At 37.5% G+C, this 23,001-nt stretch overlaps 3 protein-coding genes across 6 annotated transcripts; 2 read left to right on the top strand and 1 right to left on the bottom strand.

Moving 5' to 3' along the window:
* Window positions 1-74: 74 nt before the first annotated feature.
* On the top strand, window positions 75-4,549 carry LOC107038702 (Bardet-Biedl syndrome 7 protein homolog). The gene is made up of 3 exons (XM_015257949.2): window positions 75-307; window positions 877-1,126; window positions 2,189-4,549. Exons 1-3 carry the CDS (start codon window positions 166-168, stop codon window positions 3,975-3,977), a joined length of 2,181 nt encoding a protein of 726 aa, XP_015113435.1. The 5' UTR covers window positions 75-165; the 3' UTR covers window positions 3,978-4,549.
* On the bottom strand, window positions 4,487-11,579 carry LOC107038703 (zinc finger protein 675). Of its 2 annotated transcripts, none has more exons than XM_015257951.2 (6): window positions 11,377-11,579; window positions 10,381-10,658; window positions 8,935-9,435; window positions 7,266-7,775; window positions 5,330-6,024; window positions 4,487-4,876 (listed from the first exon to the last, which is right to left on the bottom strand). In XM_015257951.2, the coding sequence occupies exons 2-6, from the start codon at window positions 10,630-10,632 to the stop codon at window positions 4,858-4,860; spliced, it is 1,977 nt and encodes a 658-aa protein (XP_015113437.1). In that variant the 5' UTR covers window positions 10,633-10,658; window positions 11,377-11,579; the 3' UTR covers window positions 4,487-4,857. The 2 variants fall into 2 exon arrangements, with proteins under 2 accessions (XP_015113437.1, XP_015113436.1); XM_015257950.2 differs by lacking the exon at window positions 11,377-11,579 and adding an exon at window positions 11,145-11,229.
* A 100-nt stretch (window positions 11,580-11,679) lies between these two features.
* On the top strand, window positions 11,680-21,710 carry LOC107038647 (transmembrane protein 184C). 3 transcript variants are annotated; one of them, XM_015257869.2, is made up of 8 exons: window positions 12,106-12,147; window positions 12,227-12,307; window positions 14,675-14,983; window positions 16,863-16,899; window positions 18,355-18,632; window positions 18,724-18,930; window positions 19,805-20,020; window positions 20,229-21,710. In XM_015257869.2, the coding sequence occupies exons 3-8, from the start codon at window positions 14,736-14,738 to the stop codon at window positions 20,515-20,517; spliced, it is 1,275 nt and encodes a 424-aa protein (XP_015113355.1). In that variant the 5' UTR covers window positions 12,106-12,147; window positions 12,227-12,307; window positions 14,675-14,735; the 3' UTR covers window positions 20,518-21,710. The 3 variants fall into 3 exon arrangements, with proteins under 3 accessions (XP_015113354.1, XP_015113356.1, XP_015113355.1); XM_015257868.1 differs by lacking the exons at window positions 12,106-12,147; window positions 12,227-12,307 and adding an exon at window positions 11,680-11,945; XM_015257870.1 differs by lacking the exons at window positions 12,106-12,147; window positions 12,227-12,307 and adding an exon at window positions 11,680-11,878.
* Window positions 21,711-23,001: the final 1,291 nt, after the last annotated feature.

Here is a 23,001-nt window from a genome sequence, read left to right on the forward strand (position 1 = left end):
GTCAGGTGATACGTAGATAGTGCAACGTATTTTATTATATTTCTTGAATTTTGTCCTGTCGGGAAAGAGGAAAATGTGAGAATGTAAATGTAACAATGCAAATGGATTGTAGGATTGATCACATCGATAGTCATTGAGTAAGATAACAATTAGAAGATTACCGAAATGTCGTTGGTACTGTCGAGGGTGGATTACGTCTCGGTTGGAGTGACTTCGAAGGGCACAACGCGCATTCTGCCCTCGCACGAAGCAAAAGCCACTCAAAAATTCGCCGTCGGAGATCACGACGGGATTCTCCATGTCTTTGGTAATCTTTTTACATAATATTTTAATGTATACTTGAGTAATGAAGATGTAACGCAGTACTAGAAGAGCGTCCTTCATTGAAAAGTCAGAAGAAAAAAATTTGGACAATTCGAGCCGAGGAATCATACATGAAAAAATTAAATAGAAAACCTAGCGAATTCGCTAGAAAATTCAATTCGAATTATATAGGAATTCTGATTCTATTGAAAAATTGTATTTTTTTTGCGCTGATTCTATTGAATATTCGCTAAGTAAAAGTCAATACATTTCGAATTTCTGTTTAAATTTTTCTCGAAAAATGTTTTTTTTCCGAATTTTTGTTCTTTTTTTTGTTGTTTTTTTTTGTATATAAAAATTTAATTCTATTAATTTTGCTCATCCCATAGTTTGCATTGAACATTTTTATCGAAAAAAGGCGCACAGATAAGCTGCTGAATTTTTCGATAAAATCTGTCAAAAATTAATAGAAAATTCAATAGAAATCCAGTAGAATTTTCCAACAAATTCACTAGGTTTTTCTATTAAATTTGTTCGTACATGAATTCAAATAAATTAATCCCTTCAATCTAGGAATGAAAAAAGGAGAGCTCCAGCTGTTCTTCAAATCCCTCCCAGGCCCGAAGATAGAGCGTCTTGTCCTCGGGGGCTCACTAGGAAGTCCAAAAGACAAGATTTTCATCGCCTACGGCAACTCGGTGAAAGGCTACACGAAAAAAGGGAAGATGTTCCTCGAGTTCGACACGAGTCTCATTGATCCCATCACTTCGATGTTCGTCCTGGGACCGGACCTGGCGGCGTGCGCTCGAGACTTATACCACAGGTGCTATTACAATGCAAACATTCATTTCAATTTTCATATGAAATGTAATTATTAATCACTATTCTTCATTATATCCTTCTCATTTAATTTTCGGGGTCATTGCAAGAACTTCCTCTGGGTCGGGAAGTTAAAAAAGCTATAAAAATGTTATAAAAATGAGACCCAGTTATGGAACCACATTGTTTTCAATAACTTAAAAGTATTGTTGAGTGGATATTGTTGGCTTCAGAAAAAGTATAAATCCCATAGTTTCCATTTAACTTCGTTTATTATAGTAAATATATAGAGTTACATGTATTTTCGGCTAAATGTAACGCTGATTCCATAACCGGTACCGGTTCCATAAACGGATCACTGGCGGTGTAAACAAACCATTTTTTTCGATTCTCTCAATTCAGTAGCGAAGTGGTAAAACGGTATAAGTCAATTTTGACTATTGACCAGTTTTCAATAAATATCTCGTTAAAAAAAAATCAGTTTTGAAATTTTTCAGAAAAATAAAAAATTGTTTTCTTTTATTTTCTTGCTGATCCTCTCTCCCTGCATTTTTCTCATTTTCTCTCAATGAAATCAGATCATGAAAACGAAAAATTTCATTTTCATGATCTGATTTTATTGAGAGGAATTATTATATTATACTGATATTATTTAACATAAACATCTCTTCATTTGAAAATGAGAAAACTGTTCCCACAATTTGGATTCTACAATGGGAATAGAATCCAATCAATTTAATTTAATCTAACCGCAAAGAAAAACTGGAAAGAAAACAATAAAATAAATTAACATAATACAATATAATCTAGGGACTGGCACGAATCGCCCGTTCGCTAGTAAACAAAATAAGTGGAAAGTATTAGTGTTCTGAAGTAATTAGGGGGAACCTGATAAAATAAGACCATTTGACCCTCCTGATGATCCCGCCCGTCTATCCCGGTTGACCCTCCTGACCTTTGCAATTCCAGAAAAATTGAATCCACCCCTCAAATTTTCACGTTCCGCCGCCCCTAGCCTTCCTTCCCATCAAACACATTAAAATTCAAAAAATTACGGGATGACCAGGTACCAAAACTGCAAGGACGCCGACTCGTACCTCGCAGGCGAAACCCTCAACGACGTGATCCTGATCCCGGGTGAGGGCACATCAGTGCTCGCTATCCTGGCCTGTGGGGACCGCGCCATTCGCGTGCTGACCGGCACGAAGAGCCCGACGATCCTGCGACTTCCCAGTGTCCCCACAGTGCTGGCCTCCTGGAGAGAAGACGACCGAGACTCCCGAAATCGTCTCCTCCTAGGCACCCAGGACGGCAAGATCGGTCTGCTGACAGTTCAGAATGCGAAAACAATCAGGATAACGTGGCTGCTGACGACAGTCGCCTCTGAAGTGACTTCCCTGGACACTTACGAGCTCGAGGACGGCCTGGACATCCTGGTGGGTCGTCAGGACGGCTCCGTGGAGGTCTTCACGTTCCCAGCCGACGAGGACACAACGCCCCTCCGTAGATACCGCTACAGCGCAGGCGAAAGCATCAGCACAGTGATGGGAGGGATCATCGGTGCCCCAGGCTACCCCGAGATCCTAGTGACGACGTACTCAGGGCGACTGTTCGGCCTGACGACGCGACCCCCAGGTTCCTTGGAGGCTGGATCCAACGTCGAGGCCCAGGAGAAACTCAAATCAGAGATTCTTGAACTGGAGCAGAAGCTGGTGGAGGAGAGGGAGATGTACGACTTTCCAAACGAAAGTATAGCTCCCCTGATCCTCTCGGTGAATCATCGGATGATTCTGGACCCGGAGACGGCGTCGTATCAGCTGTCGATAGAGCTCGACACCCCGATAGACAATGTCCTCGTACAATCAGACACCCCAGTGGAGCTTCTCGACGAGAGCAACAGTGCAGTGGCGAGTCTATCGGTCTGCAATCCCCAGGAGAATAACTTCGTTCTAGCAACCTATCGCTGTCAGGCAAATGTCAATCGTCTGGAGACTCGAATGCGCACGATTGAGGGGCAATCGGGTGTTCTCCAGGTTTACGTGACGACTCAGATCCAGCCGAAGGCTTGCAGAAGGATAAGAGTGCCGGTGTATGCATTGTCTCTTCACGCTAGACTCCATGAGGATGAGAATCCACAGTCGTCTGGGGGGCCTTTCAATGAGTTGAGGCTCGTGGGGGGATTCACTGTCGCTGAGATGCATGCCTGGTTGTCCCTGGCGTTGCCGGACATCTCCGAGAGGCCGCAGTTGGTTGATGGAGAGGCCACGTTGAATTATATCTCCACTTTTGTTGGGACTCTGCTGAAGTGCAGGTATAAGAAGGGAAATGCCAGTTTTCTCGGGGAGAATGTGTCCACTGTGATCATTCTGAGGGACCTGCTGACGAGGGAGGCCACCAAGAGGAAGATCAAGCTGGATGTTTTTTGTGATGTTGCTGAGGGCAGTGTCACCAGGGTCTTGGAGCTGATTCTACCCAGGCTCGAGGCTGCTGATGAGTTGACGCAGAAGCTGAGGATCCTGGATGCCCTGCAGGAGTGGGAGATGAAGGCTGAGGCTGAAGGGAATCTGAGTAGTGAGTATCAGGACCTTCTGAGGCAGGAGGACGTCCTCAGACGACAGATGGCGAAACATCCGGAGATCCTGGTGAGACTGCATGGGGTCATTACGGATTTATATGTCGATTGGGAGAGGGCTAAAGGGTCCAGGAGGATGACCAGTGCAGTGGCTGCTGAGAAATTGAGCTCTGCGCTCGAGAGTCGGGATATGGAGGCTCTTCAACTGATTGTTCTTGGGAAAGATGAGAATCCAACTACACCACCTGCTAGTCTCGGTCTTGCACAGGATCTTATCATCTGATTGGAAGGATTGAGACTGGATGTGTTTTGTGATGTTGCTGAGGGCAGTGTCACCAGGGTCTTGAAGCTGATTCTACCCGGGCTCGAGGCTGCTGATGAGTTGACGCAGAAGCTGAGGATTCTGGATGCCCTGCAGGAGTGGGAGATGAAGGCTGAGGCTGAAGGGAATTTGAGTCGTGAGTATCAGGAGCTTTTGAGGCAGGAGGACGTCGTCAGACGACAGATGGCGAAACATCCGGAGATCCTGGTGAGACTGCATGGGGTCATTACGGATTTATATATCGATTGGGAGAGGGCTAGAGGGTCCAGGAGGATGACCAGTGCAGTGGCTGCTGAGAAACTGAGTTCTGCGCTCGGGAGTCGAGCTCGAAAGACGGGCGCATATTGAGGCTCTTCAACAGATTGGTCTTGGGAAAGATGAGAACCCAACTACACCACCTGCTAGTCTCGGTCTTGCACAGGATATCATCATCTGATTGGGAGGATTGAGGCAAATCTTCGTTTTGTATAAACGTGTTCATGTAAAAAATATATTTTTAATATTACATACATCGAATTTGCGATATAAATCTTCTATTTCCAAATCAATGGACTTTTCTTGTTTTGTAGAGAAAAATAAAAATGAGAAACTAATTGGAGAGTTTCGTTATCATAATTTCACAAGGTTATTGGGTTTTATCGAGTTATTTCACTGCTTGTGGTTGGTCTGTTGTAATCGCCTTATTCAAGGTATTTACATTTATTGTGGGAGATAACAATAGTTCTTAAGAGTGATAGAAAATTTTATTCAGGAAATTATAGCTCAGTCGATGTTATACTTTTTTTCAAACTTCATACCCTTGAATTGTTTCAATTTTCATGATACCGGGGTATTATTCATTTTACATGAAGAAATACTGCCTGAAATTGGAAAAAATAGGACCAATTAATAACCAGTTTTCCTCGAGGATAACTACCCTAAAATAGTATATTTGTGAAAAAATATATTTTTGGGTTTTTCTTGTGTAAAAAAAAGAAAATAAATAAGTAAATAAACATATTGCGGTCCACTGGGATGCATCAAGTTCAAGAAGATGAAATAAAACGCATTTCCACTTTACTCCACTTTATGCGAGAAAATCGAATGAGAAGTTCAACTTAAAAATATTCCCACAGACAGAATGATTAAACAATATTAAATAGTGAAAATCCAAATGTATTTGATCGATCAATGGGCCCTTGATGACTCCCATTCCCAGAGAATTTGACACTTGAGACGTGCAAAAATCTCAAAAACTACGTTTTCAAAATCCACTTTCATCACAATTTGAAAAAAAAAAAAAATCACGGTTTAAGAAACATGAAATAACTCACAAAGTATCTGATGTTCTATCGACAGCTTCCAAAGGATCTCTATCAGAATTTTCGTCATTTCCACTGGCGACAGGATACAAACGATCGACCTGAGACCCCTGTCCCCCAGCGTGTGGCAGGATACTCTCAGGATTGTCCTCAGGTGGCACAATCTCAACGACATTATTCTGCTCGACTTCGAGTTTCAGCTCCTGCACGAGATCCTGAATGGTCGAAGAGTGCAGGGCCTTGTCAGTGTCATCCAGGGTCTTGACAACACTGTCAGCATTAATTTCCTTGTCATCTCCATCGTTCTTACTGATGAGTCTTGCTGCCAGCCTCTCCGCTCGTCCTCTGTCGTGTGTGTGCATGTGTCTCTTCATGTCACTTCTCACTCTGAATGGTTTTCCACAGACCGTGCATGGATGGGGCTTCTCCCCTGTGTGTATCCTGCGATGATTCTGCAGATAACTACTTGCACGGAAAGTTTTGTTACAGTATTCGCAACGATAATTCTTTTCACCAGTGTGAATTCGTCGATGAACAATGAGTGAATATTTTCGGGCAAAGTCTTTTCCACAGTATTCACACTGGAATTGACGTTGCTCTGAGTGAATGCTCATCGAGTGGTACTTCAGATCACCCCATTGGCGGAAATGACGACCACAGTCCTCACATTTGTAGGGCTTATCCCCACTGTGAAGACGTTTATGGACCTGAGGGAACAAAAAACATTTTTTATTGTTCCAAAAGAATGAATATCCCTACGTTTGTCAGTAATGGAGTGATAAAATTGGATGGACAGCGTTCATTTGAGAATTATTTTTTGGGAAATATTTCTCTGTGAAGTGATGGGATCAAGAAACGTTTTCACTTGAAGATCCGTTTTCAGAGAATGTCTTGGAGACATACAAAGAAATTTTATGGAAATATTCCTATGAAAATCTCTCTCTCTCTCTCTTAAATTCAGAAATATCTATCGAAAACTGAGACTCAGTGTGAGTTGACTCGCCTTCCTCAACTCAGCTATTAAATTTCAGTTGAAAATCATCCCTCACAAGATGTGTCGTTACCTAGGCCACAGAAAAGTTTTATAGACATTTCTTGTGAAATGGAATCGATTGCAATCGATTATACATTATAAATTGACATTGATAACTTGACAAATAAATATTCATAATAAAGACACGTTTTCTGCAGTGCAAAATGATTTGAGAAAGGGAGGCCCTCACAAAAATGTTGCTATGCCCCTTATATTCGAAGATATTACTGGACATTCCCCTAGAAATTCCTCAAGATTGAAGAATGCTAAGGCAATTCCTTTGCACCATTCTGTTTTTATGGATTCTTTAAATGACAACAAATCTCATCCATGGTTCCATTATATATATTTAAAAACGAATAATTCGTGCAAAAAAATTGATTATTTATTGGTCTTTTACCTCACACACGCTTAAAATATTCAAAATAGTTCAGAGCCTCAAATTTTTGAGCTACAGAGGTTTTTTTTTCAAAATTTTCGATAAAATGTATAAAATAACAATCTCGAGTTGTTTTTTTTAAATTTGACTCCTACACAGTTAATTTCGTTTTGTTTAATATAAAAATTTTCGCCATTCATGTAAAATAGGCAGAAAAATTACCCCTAAAATATATTCTCGATGGTTTTTTTTTAACAATTAATTTTTTGCACTAATTATTCATTTTTTAGGCATATTCAATCGGTCTCCAATGTATGAGAAATCGCATTCCAATAGCCTGCGATCTTTAAAACTCATAGCAGTCTCCGCTTAAAAACATTTCCTGCAATTGAGTTGGCTTATGCTCCTTCATCACTTCACTGATTCCTTCTTACAATTCTTATCTTCTCATAATTATTTTACTGCATCCATTATAATTATGCTTAAACAAACCAATTAAAATCAAATGAATGGGAATAGTTTCTGATATCCCTCACCTTCAATGCACTAGCAGCGAAGAAACTCTTCCCACAAACTTCGCACTGATGCGGCCTCTCCCCAGTGTGAGACCTCATATGATAGATCAAACTATTCTTATGATGGAAAGTTCTATCGCACTGCGGACAGGCCATCCCATTGTTCTGAGTTTTCCTCCCCTTCGGGGCCTTTTTCTTCTTAGTGGTCGCTGGTAATTCCTCCTCAACCTTGTCCTGGGAGTCCTGCTCAGTGACTTCTCTGGTATTCTGCTCTTGAACCGATTCTGTCACGTCGGAGATCCCCCAGAGATTGGAGCTGTTGTTCACGAGAGTTGAAGACTCGGTCTCTTCGTCAATGTGGGCCCCGGTCTCTTCCACCACTCCTCGAATGCCCTCCATGAGGTCCTCAGGTTCGCTGAATTCCTCGATGGCAGTGTGCTCGATTTGAATGGATTCGGTAGAGGCTATTGTTATGTTTGTGTTTGTTGCTTGGGCTACTCTAGTCTCTTGCTTCACAGGCTCGTAATGAGACTGAAAAAATAATTCGAGTGATTGAATTATTGGTAATGCATGGGGAAAGGGTTGGGGCTCTATAAGCGGAACAGTCCCTTAATTCATTGGTGCAATTAATTATTGATAAATTTATTGAATGAATGAACTTAGTAGCGAAGCGGTAAAACGGTTTAGGGGCGGATGGATTATCTAAAATATATCACAATTTCCACTGGATTTCACATCACGTAGGTGTCCGTAACAGTTATGATTGAACAATCAAAAAGAAGTAGAAAAAAAATTGAATATTTTCAAAGAGCATTTTTAATAAAGATTAGGAAATTAGGCCAAAAGAAAGCAAATTGTGAATGGATAATTTATCATGGCAACTAACGATCTGACAGGCATTGGCTGCTGGGTCAAATGACGACTGAACAGCCATTAGATACTGCAAATTATTAATTGGCAATTTCCTCCCTATCGGGTTTATTTCCCGATATTATTCAAAAACGCTCTTTGAAAATGTTCATTTTTTTTCAATATTTTTTTGATTTTACAATCATAATTTTGGAAGACTCTAGGGCGATGTAAAACTGAATGGCTATTGAAGAACATTTCGGATTATGAAAATGAAAAACAAACAACCAAGAGCACGTTCGAAAGATAATACACGCTTTATCAAGTCGATTTTTACTATTGGCCAGTTTTCAATTATCAAATTTGTCAATTGAATCTCATACGAAGAATTCGAGAAAATTCATGGATACGCGTCATTCAAATAATATTTTGCAAAAGATTACTATTTTTGTTGAATATTTGGTTTTTATAAACAAAGAAGGGAAATTGTTCAAACGTTTTAAACAATTTCCATTCTTAGAATTTCTATAAAATTTTTAATATGGATGAATCCGTTGCAATTTCAAAAAAAAATTTTGATTAATAAGCTAATTATCTTCAAAAATTGCAATTTATGAATTTTTCCTTGAAACTTTTTGAAAATCAACACTTTCCATTTTTTTTAATTTTTAAAATAGCATTTTCAAACTGTTCAGATTGCGATAGGTTTATATAACAAAAAAAAATAAAAAACACAAGCACAAAAAACAAAAACAAAACCACAAAAAAAATCCAAAAACTGAATTTTTCTGTGAAAAATTTCATCGCAGAGACTGTCGCACTAAAAAAATTCTCGTTTTACCTTGAGATGTTCAAAGAACTTGAGCTGTCCCCCAAATTTGTTCCCACACAGTTCACACTTGTAGGCCTGAGGCTCCTCAATGACCTCCACAATAATGTTCTCCTGATTCTTCCCAGCATCCTTCTTAGCATTCTTCTTCGTCTGTTGTTTGAGTTTTCTGGCAATTCTCTTTTTATGAGGCAGCGATCTCTTCTGTCCAGAGGCCGGGGCGGCGTCCTCACTGCTGTCAGCAGACACGTCAATGTCGTACTCACTCTTGACATTGACGAATTCCTGCTTGACATTGTGATTTATTCGTTTGTATGTAGGGATGCTGGAGTACACTGGTGGCTGTTGGGATATCGTTTGGATGGCGTAAGTGTTCACTGGCGCGAGGGTGGCCAGTTGAGAGACATCAGGGAGTGTTGGATCGTTCTGCTGGGTCTGAGTGTGAATCTGCTGCTGCTTGTGCTGGGCTTGAAGTTGAACTGCCACTAGAGCTGCTGCTAGCTTTTTGTCCTCCTGTATAAATAATTTCGTTCATAATGAAACGTAAAAAAGAAATAACACTTTGTGATTTGTTTGTTCTGAATGAATTCAGCTCGGGAACAGTTCCATCCAAAAAACAACCATTTGACGCAATTTGAACAAAAAAAATTTCTATCAATTTTTGTTCATCAACTTTTTTTTATTATTGGGAGTACTGATGAGAATAATAATTTTTTATTCGGCAGAAAAAAACATGCATTTCCATAAATGCATCCCACTCTCCTGATAGATCTCGATCTCAAAGTGCACTGGTTCCCTAACTCTCCAGCACCCAAACTAAGAGCTCGTCGTCGTTAAGTCTATGTTCTCTGCTCATTCGAAACTCCCGAAGGTTTTTCAAATACTTCTTATACCGAGACGATAATATTAATAATTTTCACTGATTTTATCCACATTTCTCTTTTCAAGTAATATGAAATATTTGATCTATAATTCAATTGATTAGATTAGGACGATAACACTTTTCTTTTTTCATTCGATTGAAATTCAGCATTACATTTTCTTGGAAGATTATTATTCTCAGAATTACTTCCAATAGAAAAAAAAATACAAAAAATGGTTGAAAAAAAAATTTTTTTGCTTCAGTTGCGTTGAACAGTCGTTTTTCGACTATTTCATTTTGGCCCACTCTCCCCTACAACTTGTGATGCTTTTGTTCTGAGTGAATTTACCCCAAAAACAGTTCCATTCAAAAAACAATTTTCCTGATCCCAACACGACAGCAAGAGTCGAGGAAATGTTAAACTCAATACGATATTATTAAATAAAGTACGTTGTATGACATTGAAAATTAAAATAAATGAGAAGGCGAACTGAACGAGACAGTCCTAAGCGAATTTTTTTAGGATAAATTGTCTCAGGATGAAATTGCCATAAAATAATTTGGTGGAGTAAATTTTGGCAGATTTATGTCTTTACCTCAGTCAGCTCGTGAGGAAGAAGATCATCAGTTTCGTAGTACTGTGTTCCAGCGTTGAACTCATTAGCAACTCCAGCATTGATCATGTCGACGACCATTCCCTCGGAGATCAGCTCTCCACTGAGCGTGAGCAGAGGAACACCCTTGCCCAGTGCCTCACCATCACTCCTCTGAATCGTGATGTACTGGGTCCCCTCCATCCCCTCCAGAAGGACAGTCTGAGCCTCCTCGTCGGGTCCAACCTCCATCATATCGTCAGGCTGATGCAATAAAAGATCTAGAAACAAATTTCCCCTTCGAACATTCTGAATTTGACAGCAGTGATGATTAAGGGGTGATTTTTCGATGAATCTTCCTAGAGCCGAGGGAGGTGACGAGATTTTTATGAGAAGTTGTTCGTCCAGGTTTTATTTTGCTTTACGAAAATAAAAAATTTTTGTTTCGCGATGCTGAAGTTCAAAATCCGACAATTACAGAGCTTCTACTCAGAAGCAAAAATGGAAGAAATTATAAATTTCATACCTTTACATGAGTTTATTCCATTTAATCATTCAATACGTAAAAACTGTTTATGAATGGGTATATATATTTTCATTGATTTAGATAAAAACTTTCGAGGCGAGTATTATTGGAAAAAATTGGAATCTGTTGAGCGATTTCAGCACCATAGTTGAGCTCAATAGTAGCTACTACGAGTCAAAATTTCAGATTATTATCAATACATTTTACCCTATTAATGTTGTATTTCTTAAAAATTATTCACCCAAAATCCAAACTATGACAAACATTCAGACAGTAATTTTCTAAAGCCATGATTTCCTCATACTTCATAACATTCCCCATAATTGCCCCCCAGAATTAGAGAAGCCCCAAATTCGCCAAACACAAAGCTTCCATTCAGACCCAAGAATCAGCCACTGAATTCGAATTCAGCGCCGAATAGTCAACCCAGAGATGACAGCCTACCCAAGGTCACTGCTCCCTGATTTACTCACCTTAGTATTTCCCCCAAGATATACCCAAATATCGTTCTTCAATTCATCGTCCCATTGTTCACTTCACTTTGTAGTTGTTGACTATCACAATTGTCGATATTTCGCGAGCCACGTGAAATTGTTAAGCGAAGATGTAAACAATTGGAAGTATTGAAACACTGTATGGACAAAATGTGACAACAGTGCCTTTTGGCAATGGCTAATGGACGCCATTTGACCGGATATCCACCTCTCCCCCAGGCCACCAGTGATTTTCCCTAGTGCAACAGCAACCGCTGTGCAACAAAAATAACTAGCGATCACTCCTAGTGACAGCGAGGGCTTCTCAATTTTTTTTCTCCAGTTTTCCTCGATTATTTAATATTTAACACAGCAAACATCTCCACAGAGACGTTGGGACAATAATCCGAGAAGTGGAAGTTATTTTTTAGAATTTTTTCCTTGAATTGATGAACATCCCTCGGTGATTTTCGAAGGAGAAACGGCGATGCGGCAGCTGAAGGTTAATTTCCAGATTTTTTTAGATGAGAGGAGTTATTATTCTCTGTGAATCTTCATTGTCACCACGTGTGAGTAATTAATATTGTTCCTCTATTGTCAGGGGGGGGGGGTTATTCATCTTCTGTTTTTCACGCTCTTCTGCAATTCATTGAAGCTGTCAGGGTTGGCACCGGGTAGAGGGGGAAGCTACGTCAAATGCGTGCGTAAAATCTCGTGGTTTTTTTAGGCTCATCCAGTGTTTCGACAAGTGTCAAACGAAGATATAGTCGGGTAACGGAGCGAGGGAATGAATAATCCTGCTTTGTTTCATTTTAATGAGATTTTTTTTAACGAATTTTTCTGTTACTAGACTTTGGAAGAGTATATGCTCTCATTAGATTTTTAAAATAGTTTTTTAGAGGCATTTCGACAGAGGGAAAGCAGACAAATTGTGAGTAATTAGAAACAATTTGTTTGCACTCAATTTTTCTGCCTAGTACTGGCTGAGTCACTCGTGATTAATGCAGTGACTATCGGGGAGAAGGATAATTAATTTTCTGTTTTTCGTGTTTCTCTTGAGTTCATTGAGACTGTCAGTATATAGGCGCCGGGTAGAGGGGGAATCTACGTCAAAATGCGTGTGTGAAATTTCGAGTTTTTAGGCTCATTCAATGTTTTGAAAAGTGTTAAACGAAGCAGTAATTGGAGTAATGAAACGAAGCGAAGGCATGAATAATCCTTCTTTGTTTCATTTGAATGAGATGTTCTGTTACTAGACTTTGGACTAGTACACATTCTAATTTGTTTTTTCAACAATTCGTTTGAAATATTGTAGATTTTCATGCCTAGTACTGGCTAGGTCACTCGGGATTAAGGCAGTGATTATCAGAGAGAAGGATAACTCATTTTTTTAGGCTCATCCAATGTTTTGACAAGTGTCAAATGAAACAATAATTGGAGTAATGAAACGAAGGATAGACAATCCTGCTTTTTTTTCATTTCAATGGGATTTTTTTTCGAACACATTTTTCTGTTACTAGACTTTGGAATAGTATACGTTCTCATTAGTTATTTAAAATAGTTTTTTAAAGATATTTCAACACGGGAAAGCAGACAAATTGTGAGTAATTGGAAACAATTTGTTTGTACTCGATTTTCATGCCTAGTAATGGCTAAGTCACTCGTCATCATTACAATGTTTATCAGAGAGAGAGATAATTAATTTTCTATTTTTCATGTTGTTCTTAAGTTCATTGAGTCTGTTAGGCTAGACACCGGGTGGAGGGAAAATTCATGTCAAAATGCGTGCGTGGAATCTCGAGTTTTTTAGGCTCATCCAATGTTTTGACAAGTGTCAAACAAAGTAATAAATGGACTAACAAAACGAAAGAATGAATAATCCTGCTTTGTCTCATCTCAATGAATTTCTTTTTCGAACAAATTTTGTTATTTAAAATAGTTTTTAATGATATTTCGACACGGGAAAGCAGACAAATTGTAATTGGAAACAATTTGTTTGTACTCGATTTTCATGCCTGGTAATGGCTAAGTCACTCATCATTAATGCAATGATTATCAGAGAGAGAGAGAGAGATAATTAATTTTCTATCTTTCATGTTTTTCTTAAGTTCATTGAGTCTGTCACCGTAGACACCGGGTTGAGAGAAAATTCATGTCAAAATGCATGCGTGGAATCTCGAGTTTTTTAGGCTCATCCAATGTTTTGACAAGTGTCAAACGAAGTAATAAGTGGAGTGACAAAACGAAGGAATGAATAATCCTACTCTGTCTCATTTCAATGAAATTTTTTTTCTTCCAAATTTTGCAGTTATGAGACTGGAATAGTACACGTTTTCGCTATTTTTTATAAATAGTTTTTAAAGATGTTTCGACGAAGGCAATTAGACAAATTGACAGGAATTACAAATAATTTGTTTTGCAACATTTTGTTTCTTATCAGCCAGTATTCCACTTTTATGCCTAGCACTGGGGAACTGACTCGCGATTAATCCAGTGATTATCAGAGGGAAGGGTAATTTATCTTCTATTCCTCATGCTCTTCCTCAGTTCATTGAGACTGTCAGTGCAGGCACCGGGTGGAAGGAGAATATACATCAAAATGCGTATCCGTGATGCGTATGCGTAAAATCCCGAGTGGCTTCTTTGGGCTCAACCAGTGTTTCGGCAAGTGTCAATTGAAGCAATAATCGGAGTAACGAAACGACGAAATAAAATAATACATCTTGATTTAATTTCCATGAGAATTTTTTTCGAACAAATTATTCTGTCACTAGAGTTTGGAATAGTCCGCACTCGCATTAGTTTCTTTCATATTTTTGTGAGAGATACTTTGACATCACAAAAACACTTGCTCGAATTTGATGCGTAGATTTGTAATCTCTTTGGCGTTGAAGTCTCGAATGAATAAGAAAGTGAAACAAATAATGTGGAATGGGAAACAATTTGTTTTTTCCAGTCATTGATTATTTTTGAATACAGAAAATTCGTTGTTGGCTTTTGATAAGGCTTCATGAGGATAATTAGAGATTATGGGCGAGTGAAGGACAAATTTTCATGCTCAGTACTGGCTCAGCCACCGGTGATTAGTCCAGTGATTAAACGATAAAATTGTCTCTATTTTTCTTCATTTGGGCGCAAAGTATCACGTAATTTCGCTCAATGCCATAATTCCTTCCGGATTTATGGATTTTTCGGATGAAAGGGGACACTAGAATATTGTACTCTTTCCCCCTATCGATCCTGTCAAGATCCTTAACGAAACTGAATCAATAATTTTAGTTCAATAATTCTGTTGCAGAAGTGGATTAACGTGGGAATTATGTAACATTTTGATACAATTGCTTTACAAGTGATGAGAAATGACGAACATTTTGCGACGATGGCGAATATGGATATTGCCAGTGCTCACTGGCCTTTACGCACTTTTAATATGTATATTAGTGCCCATATTGCTGACGAAATCCATGCAGAATGGATTCAAAAAGCAGGATCAGGGTGCCCTTGTGGGCGGCGGGTTCGTCCTATTAGCGTTACCAATAGCTTTTTATGAGATTGTCCAGCATATGATTTATTATACACAACCGAGATTGCAGAAGTACATTATCAGGTACAATATGAATTTTTTCAATTCAATTTATTTCCTTGATGTTACAAAAGTTTTCTTTGTTTCACATCCACACAAGCCTCCCATGCTCTTCATTTTCATCTCTAATCTCGTGTTATTTACTTGTTTACCTACTCACTTATAGTCCACTTCATATATTTATTCATTTTTTATTAGTTTAATATCAGGTAAGTCTCTTGTATCACATTTGCATAGTTTTTGGATTTTAAAATCACTTTCCCCTCCTGCTTCCGAGCTCCTTCCTTCGATTTCTCCTTGTCCTCTCGCCTGTTTTCGACTCCTTCTTTCTTCTCAACTTATTTAACTACCTCCTTCCACTTGCCTTCCTCTCTCCTGCCTCTCAGTACCTTCTCCATCTTCCCCAGCCTATCACATAACTTCTTCGTATACAATATGAATTTTAATTATGGTGATTAATGAGTCAAGTTAGTACGGGAGTGACAAACAAGTGGGAAATTTCTTTCGTCACAACTTAGTCAATTTACTTCCGAATGGAATTTCTATAATGATGTATTTCAAATTGAATTCAGGGATCCAACATTGCCCCAACGTTAAATTTTTTTACGTTTGCCTAAATACTGGTTTGACAATAAAATTTTTCAACAGATAATGCAATCATTCTCATGATCGAGCTCGGACAAGATGGCATTGGGTGGAATGTTTTAAATCACAATTGGATTCATTTAAACAATTATGATTTCCGTTATCGATAAAAACGATCGGTCGCATACACACGTACATTCCCACATCCGGATATGGCCTAAAAAGAGAATTTTTGTCATTCCAGCCGTTATGACAAAAATATTGTTTCTCACGTGGCATAAACAAAATTTTCTAGCTCACATATTTGAGGCCCTCGCTTTCGACTCGGACTGAAATAGTATTTTCATCACGCTGTGCGAAAAAGTAACGTTTTAGGCACGCTTCGCGTGCCTAAAACTTCCCTTTTCTACACATTGTGATGAAAAATATCGTTCGATACTCGTGGGAAAAGTGTTTCGGCTTCGCCTCGGCTCGTGCTATAAACCTCCCACGAGCCAAAGAACTCTTTTCCGCACTCGTAACGAAATATACTATTTTCTGGGCTGCTGTGATGGGGTTTTTTACTCGTGTGGCGTTGGTGTCCGAGCCGAAGGCGAGGACTGGCCAACCACACGAGTAAAAAAACCCCATCGCAGCAGCTCGGGACAAGATTTTTTTTAGTGATTTTCCAGTTTTCGAGTTTGGGAAGTATGCAATACCAATTCCCAGACGAGAAATCGTGAGAAGCAGTACAGAAAAGTCATATTCGCCAGAACTGTTTTTTTCAGCCTAATGACGAAACATATACTATTTCGACTTACCATGACATGTATTAATACCAACGCCGGAGGTCAAACTTTGTTATCCTGTCACAAAAAATTGGAAATTTCGGATTTGGGGATAGAATGCTTCTACCATTCGGAAGCAAAATTATAGCAAAACAGAATAAGTTAATTTTTCAGATCTTGTTCAATGTTGATTCATCTCGGTAATAAATTATTTTTGAGAGAAAAACGGAGGAATTGTGGGACAGTGAACACTTTTGGATGATTTTATAGTCACAACTGCCATTCCGAAGAATTATCAATTAAAATTGGATAAAGTGTTCCTATTGAGTCATTAACATTTTTGAAAATCTCACGAGAATTTTCCGAAAACCACTAGTTCCCGAGGTAAATGAACGCTCAACAAAAATTGCGAAATTGACTTTCTACAGTTTATCACTACTGGATTGTCACTGTTATTATTTATTTTCGTCCGCGATATTTTTAAACAATTATCCCACAACGTCCATATCAACTTAAGATAATTCTTCATAAGTTTACGTTCTTTGCGACAGGATACTATGGATGGTGCCAATATATGCAGTGAATGCCGTAAGTGAAAACGAAATGAATACCTTCATTGAGAAAAAATTCTAATATCTGAAATATATTCACTTCAGACAAGTAATTAGCCCAGGGGGACCCAGGTGAACTTTGAAAGTCTTCGGTTGATGAAGATAATTATTGAGCGAGTTTTAATATATCATGGGGTACATAAATACAAAAAAAAAAATTCCTACCCAACCCATTTTACCCCGGACGTCGAAAACCTAAACACTAAATATTAGAAATTTTTTCTCAGTGGATAAATCGACATCCTTTAATAAAACAAGGGTATCTCAATTTTATTTTTAAAACAAGGGTATCTCAGAATTCGCGTTAAGAGGAGGGTATCTCAAAATTCATGTGAAACCTTGTTGTTCACATCTATTTCTAAGTCTCACGGAACTCGCAAATTATTTTATTTCTCTTTCAATGTGAACTACTTCACGTTATTTGTACTTTTTGATGCATTCATACCATTTATTCAGCTGTCGAGAGGAGGTAAATGTGAGATTCCAAACGATTTTTCACGTGAATTTTGAGATACCCTAGTCTTAACGCAAATTTTGAGATACAAGAGTATTTTAATTAAATTAAGGCCCGGGTGTACTATCTTTCGAACGTTATCTCGATGGTTTTTCCATCTTTCGTCACCTGAAATTGTCAATTATGAATGAATAATCAAAAAAAAAAGTAGAAAAAATTCTTAATTTTTTCAAAGAGTATTGTTAATTTATATTCAGAATAAGTTGAATAACAAGAAATTGAAAAATGTATCTGATTTACGGTGACAAATGGCGGCCTGTCACCCAATACCATGCAGGGGGAAGACTGATTTCGTAAATCTTTTCCCACACTGCACAGAGACATTTATTACGGAAAAGGCTCTTTCAAAAAATTTGTAATATTTTGGAGAATTTTTTATTCACACTTTTATCACATAAAAATGGCAGATGACTACATACTACTGTTTTGAAAATTGAGATACCTAGCTGTCACTTCCCATGAAAAGTTAGTGTTTTGTTATCGACCATGGAAAATGACAGTTAATAGATAATTTGCCACAGCGAATCAGATATTTGTAATTTCCACTTTTTTCAACTCACTCTGAATCTCAATTAAAAACGCTCTTTGAAAGAGCTCGGAATATTTTCTATTTTTTTATCATTCTATCATAATTTTTACCACTCAATTGACAATTTAGGATTACGAAAGATAAAAAAAATCCAGATAACATTCCAAAAATAGTTAGCCCCCCGGGCCTTAATTAAATTAATTAAATTAATTAAAATTCAATTTAAAAAAAAATTAAATTAAAATAAAATTAAATGAATGGAATTAAATTTTTTAATTTAATTTAATTTTCTTTTCTCCTAAAAAAAAAATTAAAATACTCTTGTTTTATTAGATGTCGAAATATAAAAAATATCATCCAAACTATAATCCACAATTTATAATTTCCAGTGGCTAGGTTTAATTTACCCAAAAATCAGTATATACGTAGACAGTTTGCGCGAGTGTTACGAGGCATATGTAATATACAATTTCATGATGTACCTGTTGGCCTACCTCAATGCCGATCATCAGCTTGAGCACAGATTGGAAATATCACCACAAGTCCATCACATGTTTCCACTCTGTTGTTTACCAGATTGGGAGATGGGACATGAATTTGTACACATGTGTAAACACGGTATACTGCAGTATGCCGTGGTCAGACCTTTGTCGACATTAATTTCATTGTGAGTTGATTGACGCATAGCGCATACTTCCTCTATCTCATTGTGTTAACAAACAAGACATTCTTTTAATTCCTGATAAACTGCATTTCAGCATATGCGCCTTGAATGAAGTCTATGGAGAAGGTGAATTTCGTGGGGACGTTGCCTTCCCCTACATGATTGCCTTCAATAATTTATCCCAGTTTGTGGCAATGTACTGCTTAGTGCTATTTTATCGAGCCAATGCTGAAGCTCTGAAGCCAATGAAACCAATTGGCAAATTTTTGTGCATCAAAGCTGTGGTTTTCTTCTCATTTTTGTAAGTTGATTGATAATTCATTGCGTTGTAGTTATGAATTTGTAGTTTTGAGTTTTATTGTAGTTTATGAGTGTGAATTCAATTTCAAATGAAGGCGTTCACAAAATTTCTCATTTATCTTGAAAATTTAAGCAAGTTGGATTGTTCAAATTAAACAATCATTGATTTTTCAATGAAAGCTTGAATTTCCAAACCCATTGTGAAAATTGAGCATCACATTCAATTTTTGATAGATCGAGAATTCAGAAGACGTGTTGCTTGAATTTTCAAAATTTTCAATGTATTTCAAAGCCGTATGAACCGGAAAATCGAGAATTACTTGAATAGTCAAGAAATTAACTGATTCGTCAATGAAGAAATATACAGAAATTTCATGTAATTTGTCGTTGTTAAAAATTTCAAAGCTTTATCACTTGAAATTTCACTACGAGAGTAGTTTTTCTATTGAAATCGATGTTTTGTAGCGTTTTAGTCGTTAAAAAAGGATGGAATCTAAGTGAATTAATTTCATAAAATCGTTGTTGACGTTGCGACCTTAAACCCTGAGGTCTCCTCCAGGACAAAACCTCACCAAAAGCTGCATTTCCGTCTTAACAAGGAAGAAAATACAACGAAATTAATGAATAACAGAATTTGCAGACAAGGGGGTAGAAACGAGAATTATTATTGATTTGTTTTTTAATTGTCATCTTTGGTAACAGAAAAATCGAGTTTTTATAGGGTTTTGTGATAAAAGGGATGTCAGAATTTGAGGTCGAAAGCCGATAATGATCGCCCCAGATTAATTCGATTTAATTGGGTTAATTAATACTTGAAATTGGAATTCCGCAAAATGATTTTTAAAATCGTTTTTTTATGTTTTCGAAAATTACAGCCAAGGAGTTCTAATAGCAATACTGGTCTATTGCGGTGTGATATCGAATATCTTCGACACTGATAATACTGATGACATTAGGCATATTTCCGCTAAACTTCAAGACTTCCTCATTTGTATAGAGATGTTTCTAGCGGCTGTGGCACACCACTACAGCTTCAGTTACAAGCCATATGTTAATTTAGCACAGAGCCAAGCCTGGTGGGATGCCTTTAGGTAATTGCATACTCCAGCAATTGTTGGATTTCGTATAATGACGTATGACAAATTTGGTAGAAAAATCTGGCGCATTCGCTTGAATTGAATAGAAATCCATTAGAATTGTCTAGCGAATTCGATAGGTTTTTCTACTAAATTTTTTCGTGCGTGTTGTTCTCTATTCAGGGGAGGTACATCATTGTTAAAATTAATTTCATCGTTTCAGGGCTATGTGGGACGTCTCGGACGTTCACAATGATATAAAAGAGCACTTCAGCGTTGTTGGCTCGTCTCTGAGTCGAAGGATTCGCGGTCGTGGAGCTTATCAGCAGACCTGGGGAAATGTCAACGAGAGAACCTCCCTCCTGCCAGATCAAGTGATACCGACAGCACACAGTGCTCCAGCAGGTTCATTCTCTGGTTACCCAAGTGATCCAGGACACAGTGAGAACCAATTTGACTCTGTCGAGGATCTCACTGAGCCACATGCCAGTGGCAACAGTGTAATTACGTAGCGAACAGGAGTAGAAGTGAAAGATATTAATGGAATGAGGAGGCGAAATTATACAGTTGAGAGAATTGATGGAACAAATTCGGTGGAGAACGATTGGAATTGCCTCAATTTTATCAACTACAGATTAATTATTTTTTGATCAGTTTGTAATGGCTGTGGGCTCTCTTTTACTGTTAGATTTCATTCTTGAAGATATTAAGTCGCGTATGCAAAAATTTAATGGAAAAACCTAGGGCTTTCCTCAAGAAATTCCATTCAATCTTTATCAAAATTTTATTTAAAAAATCAATTTGTTTTTGGGTCAGTTCTATTGGAGATTATACAGATTGACCATAACATATTCCTGAGAGACATTTGACGGAAATAATTCAATAGATTTTAGTTCTACACTAATTGTTGGGCGTAAAATCTCCAAGTTTTTTTCTGTCCCATTTTTTTTCTCATAATAAAATGCAAAAAAAAATTGGATAATTTGCGCCTCAGAATTCTAAGAGAAAAAATTCCAACAGAATGAGTTATATAGAAAAATTAACATCTGCACTTTTTCCTATAAACACATATCTATTTAAAAATTCAAAGGAGAGTTGCATAATTTTTAATTGGATTGACGCAAAAACAAATAGTATTCCCTAGAATAATTATTTTTCAAAAGAATTTCTCGGAGAAAGCGCTAGGTTTGTGACCGAAATTTTTTCATACATGATTAGCTTCAGAGTATTGTTTATCCATTTTAGTGGTTTAATTAACTCCAACAATAATGTGTATATGGAATTGATAGTGCGTTCTTTCAGTCTGTCATCCAATGTGTAATGTTAAGGGGAAATAATTGCTATTGGAGAAAGGGATAGAATGAACATCTCTGACTCAAAAAATATTCATAACTCAAGAACAAATTCATCAATGCAGTATAATATTCATTATAAGGGAGAAATGAGATCATGTCATTAGTAGTTCAATGAGTTACGAATATTTCGAGAACATTTATTTTCATCAATGAATAGGTATCAGTACATTGTTCACCAAATTATGTCAACCAAAAATGATGATTATTGTAAATATAGTATGTTTATACCGATATGACAGGGGACATAAAATTATAGCGTGATTGGAATATAATTATTTGTACATATCCAACAGTGTGTATCTGTGATTTTTTGAACCATATTAAATCATACGTGTGATTGTTTCATCATATTTGGAGGAGTTTGTGGAAATCAGTTCATTTCTTCCCAATTTATGTAGATGGATTTTTTTGAGTATACGAAATCTGATTAAGACTTTAAGGGATTTCTGTGACAAAAAAATAATGACATTGAATCGAAATTTTTATGGGATCTTCATCGCAGTTGTCAGGTAATATCCGAATTTTTTTTATTTTTCTCGATTTCGTTTACAAGTTATGAACACCCATTCAGCTTCTAATGCGCGGATCCTTATAGCGATTTTTCGAATTAGCATGAAACTATATTATCAAAATTCATAGATAATCATTAATTGTGATTTTAAATATCCTATATGCATTCTAGATGAATGTCATTATTGACCTTTTTCGAACGAAACATCTTAAATAGTTAGATTGCACGATTCTACCCGCCAGAGGGTAGACAGAACACTTGGAAGAATTTTTCCTACAAGTGAAATTGATTTCCCTAGGGCTAAATCCTCAATTTTCATGTAATTTTAACAATAAATTACTTCAAACTACTGAATGACCAATTTTCAGGATGAGATGAGACTCATCCAAATTCTAGTGCTTGAATAATGTCAAGGAAAAACACAAGTTCACCTTCGAACAATTTTTTCTGCGAGTAGAAATGATTTATCCATGGCTAGACACTCAGTTTTTATTTAATTTTAACTACAAACATCTTCAAACTACTGAATGATAAAGTTTATAGCATGAGAATTTCCCTACGTATATAGCGAACTTACATGATTTTTTTTCAATTTTCTAATCTCAAGTTTGGTCAATGAATATCTCGGAATCTAAGAGAGATAGCAAAATTTTTGTTATAACCTTTTTTGTAGAGCCGAGTGAGACCTACAACAAATGTAATTACGAAAATTTCGCTATCTCCCTTAGATTCGGAAATATTTCTCGAAAACTCAACGGGGAGATAAGTCGACTTAAACCGTTTTACCACTTCGCTACTGAATTCATTTTTCATTCACAAACCTTTGAAATATTCCTCATTAATTAATAATTAATTATTAAAAGTTGAAGATTTCAAACGCTTTGAAATCGAAAATGACGTCACACAGACGGTCGAGGGCTGGACCTATCACAGAATAGCTCAAGCCGACCTAACCCAATCTTGACCTGCGCCTCTGCCAATGGAGGACGACAACTCCCCACTCTCTTCTCTTACAACCAATCAAGCGTCGCCTGACCGTCTTCGTGACGTCATGACCGAAAAATTGGCCTCGAAAACGACTGATTTTCAATGAATTATCATAAGACATCTACGCAATATTTCTCCATAAT

This window comes from Diachasma alloeum, unplaced genomic scaffold (genome assembly GCF_001412515.2).
Source record: "Diachasma alloeum isolate Michigan unplaced genomic scaffold, Dall2.0 Dall_scaffold_00286, whole genome shotgun sequence".
Classification (NCBI taxonomy): Eukaryota; Metazoa; Arthropoda; class Insecta; order Hymenoptera; family Braconidae; genus Diachasma; species Diachasma alloeum.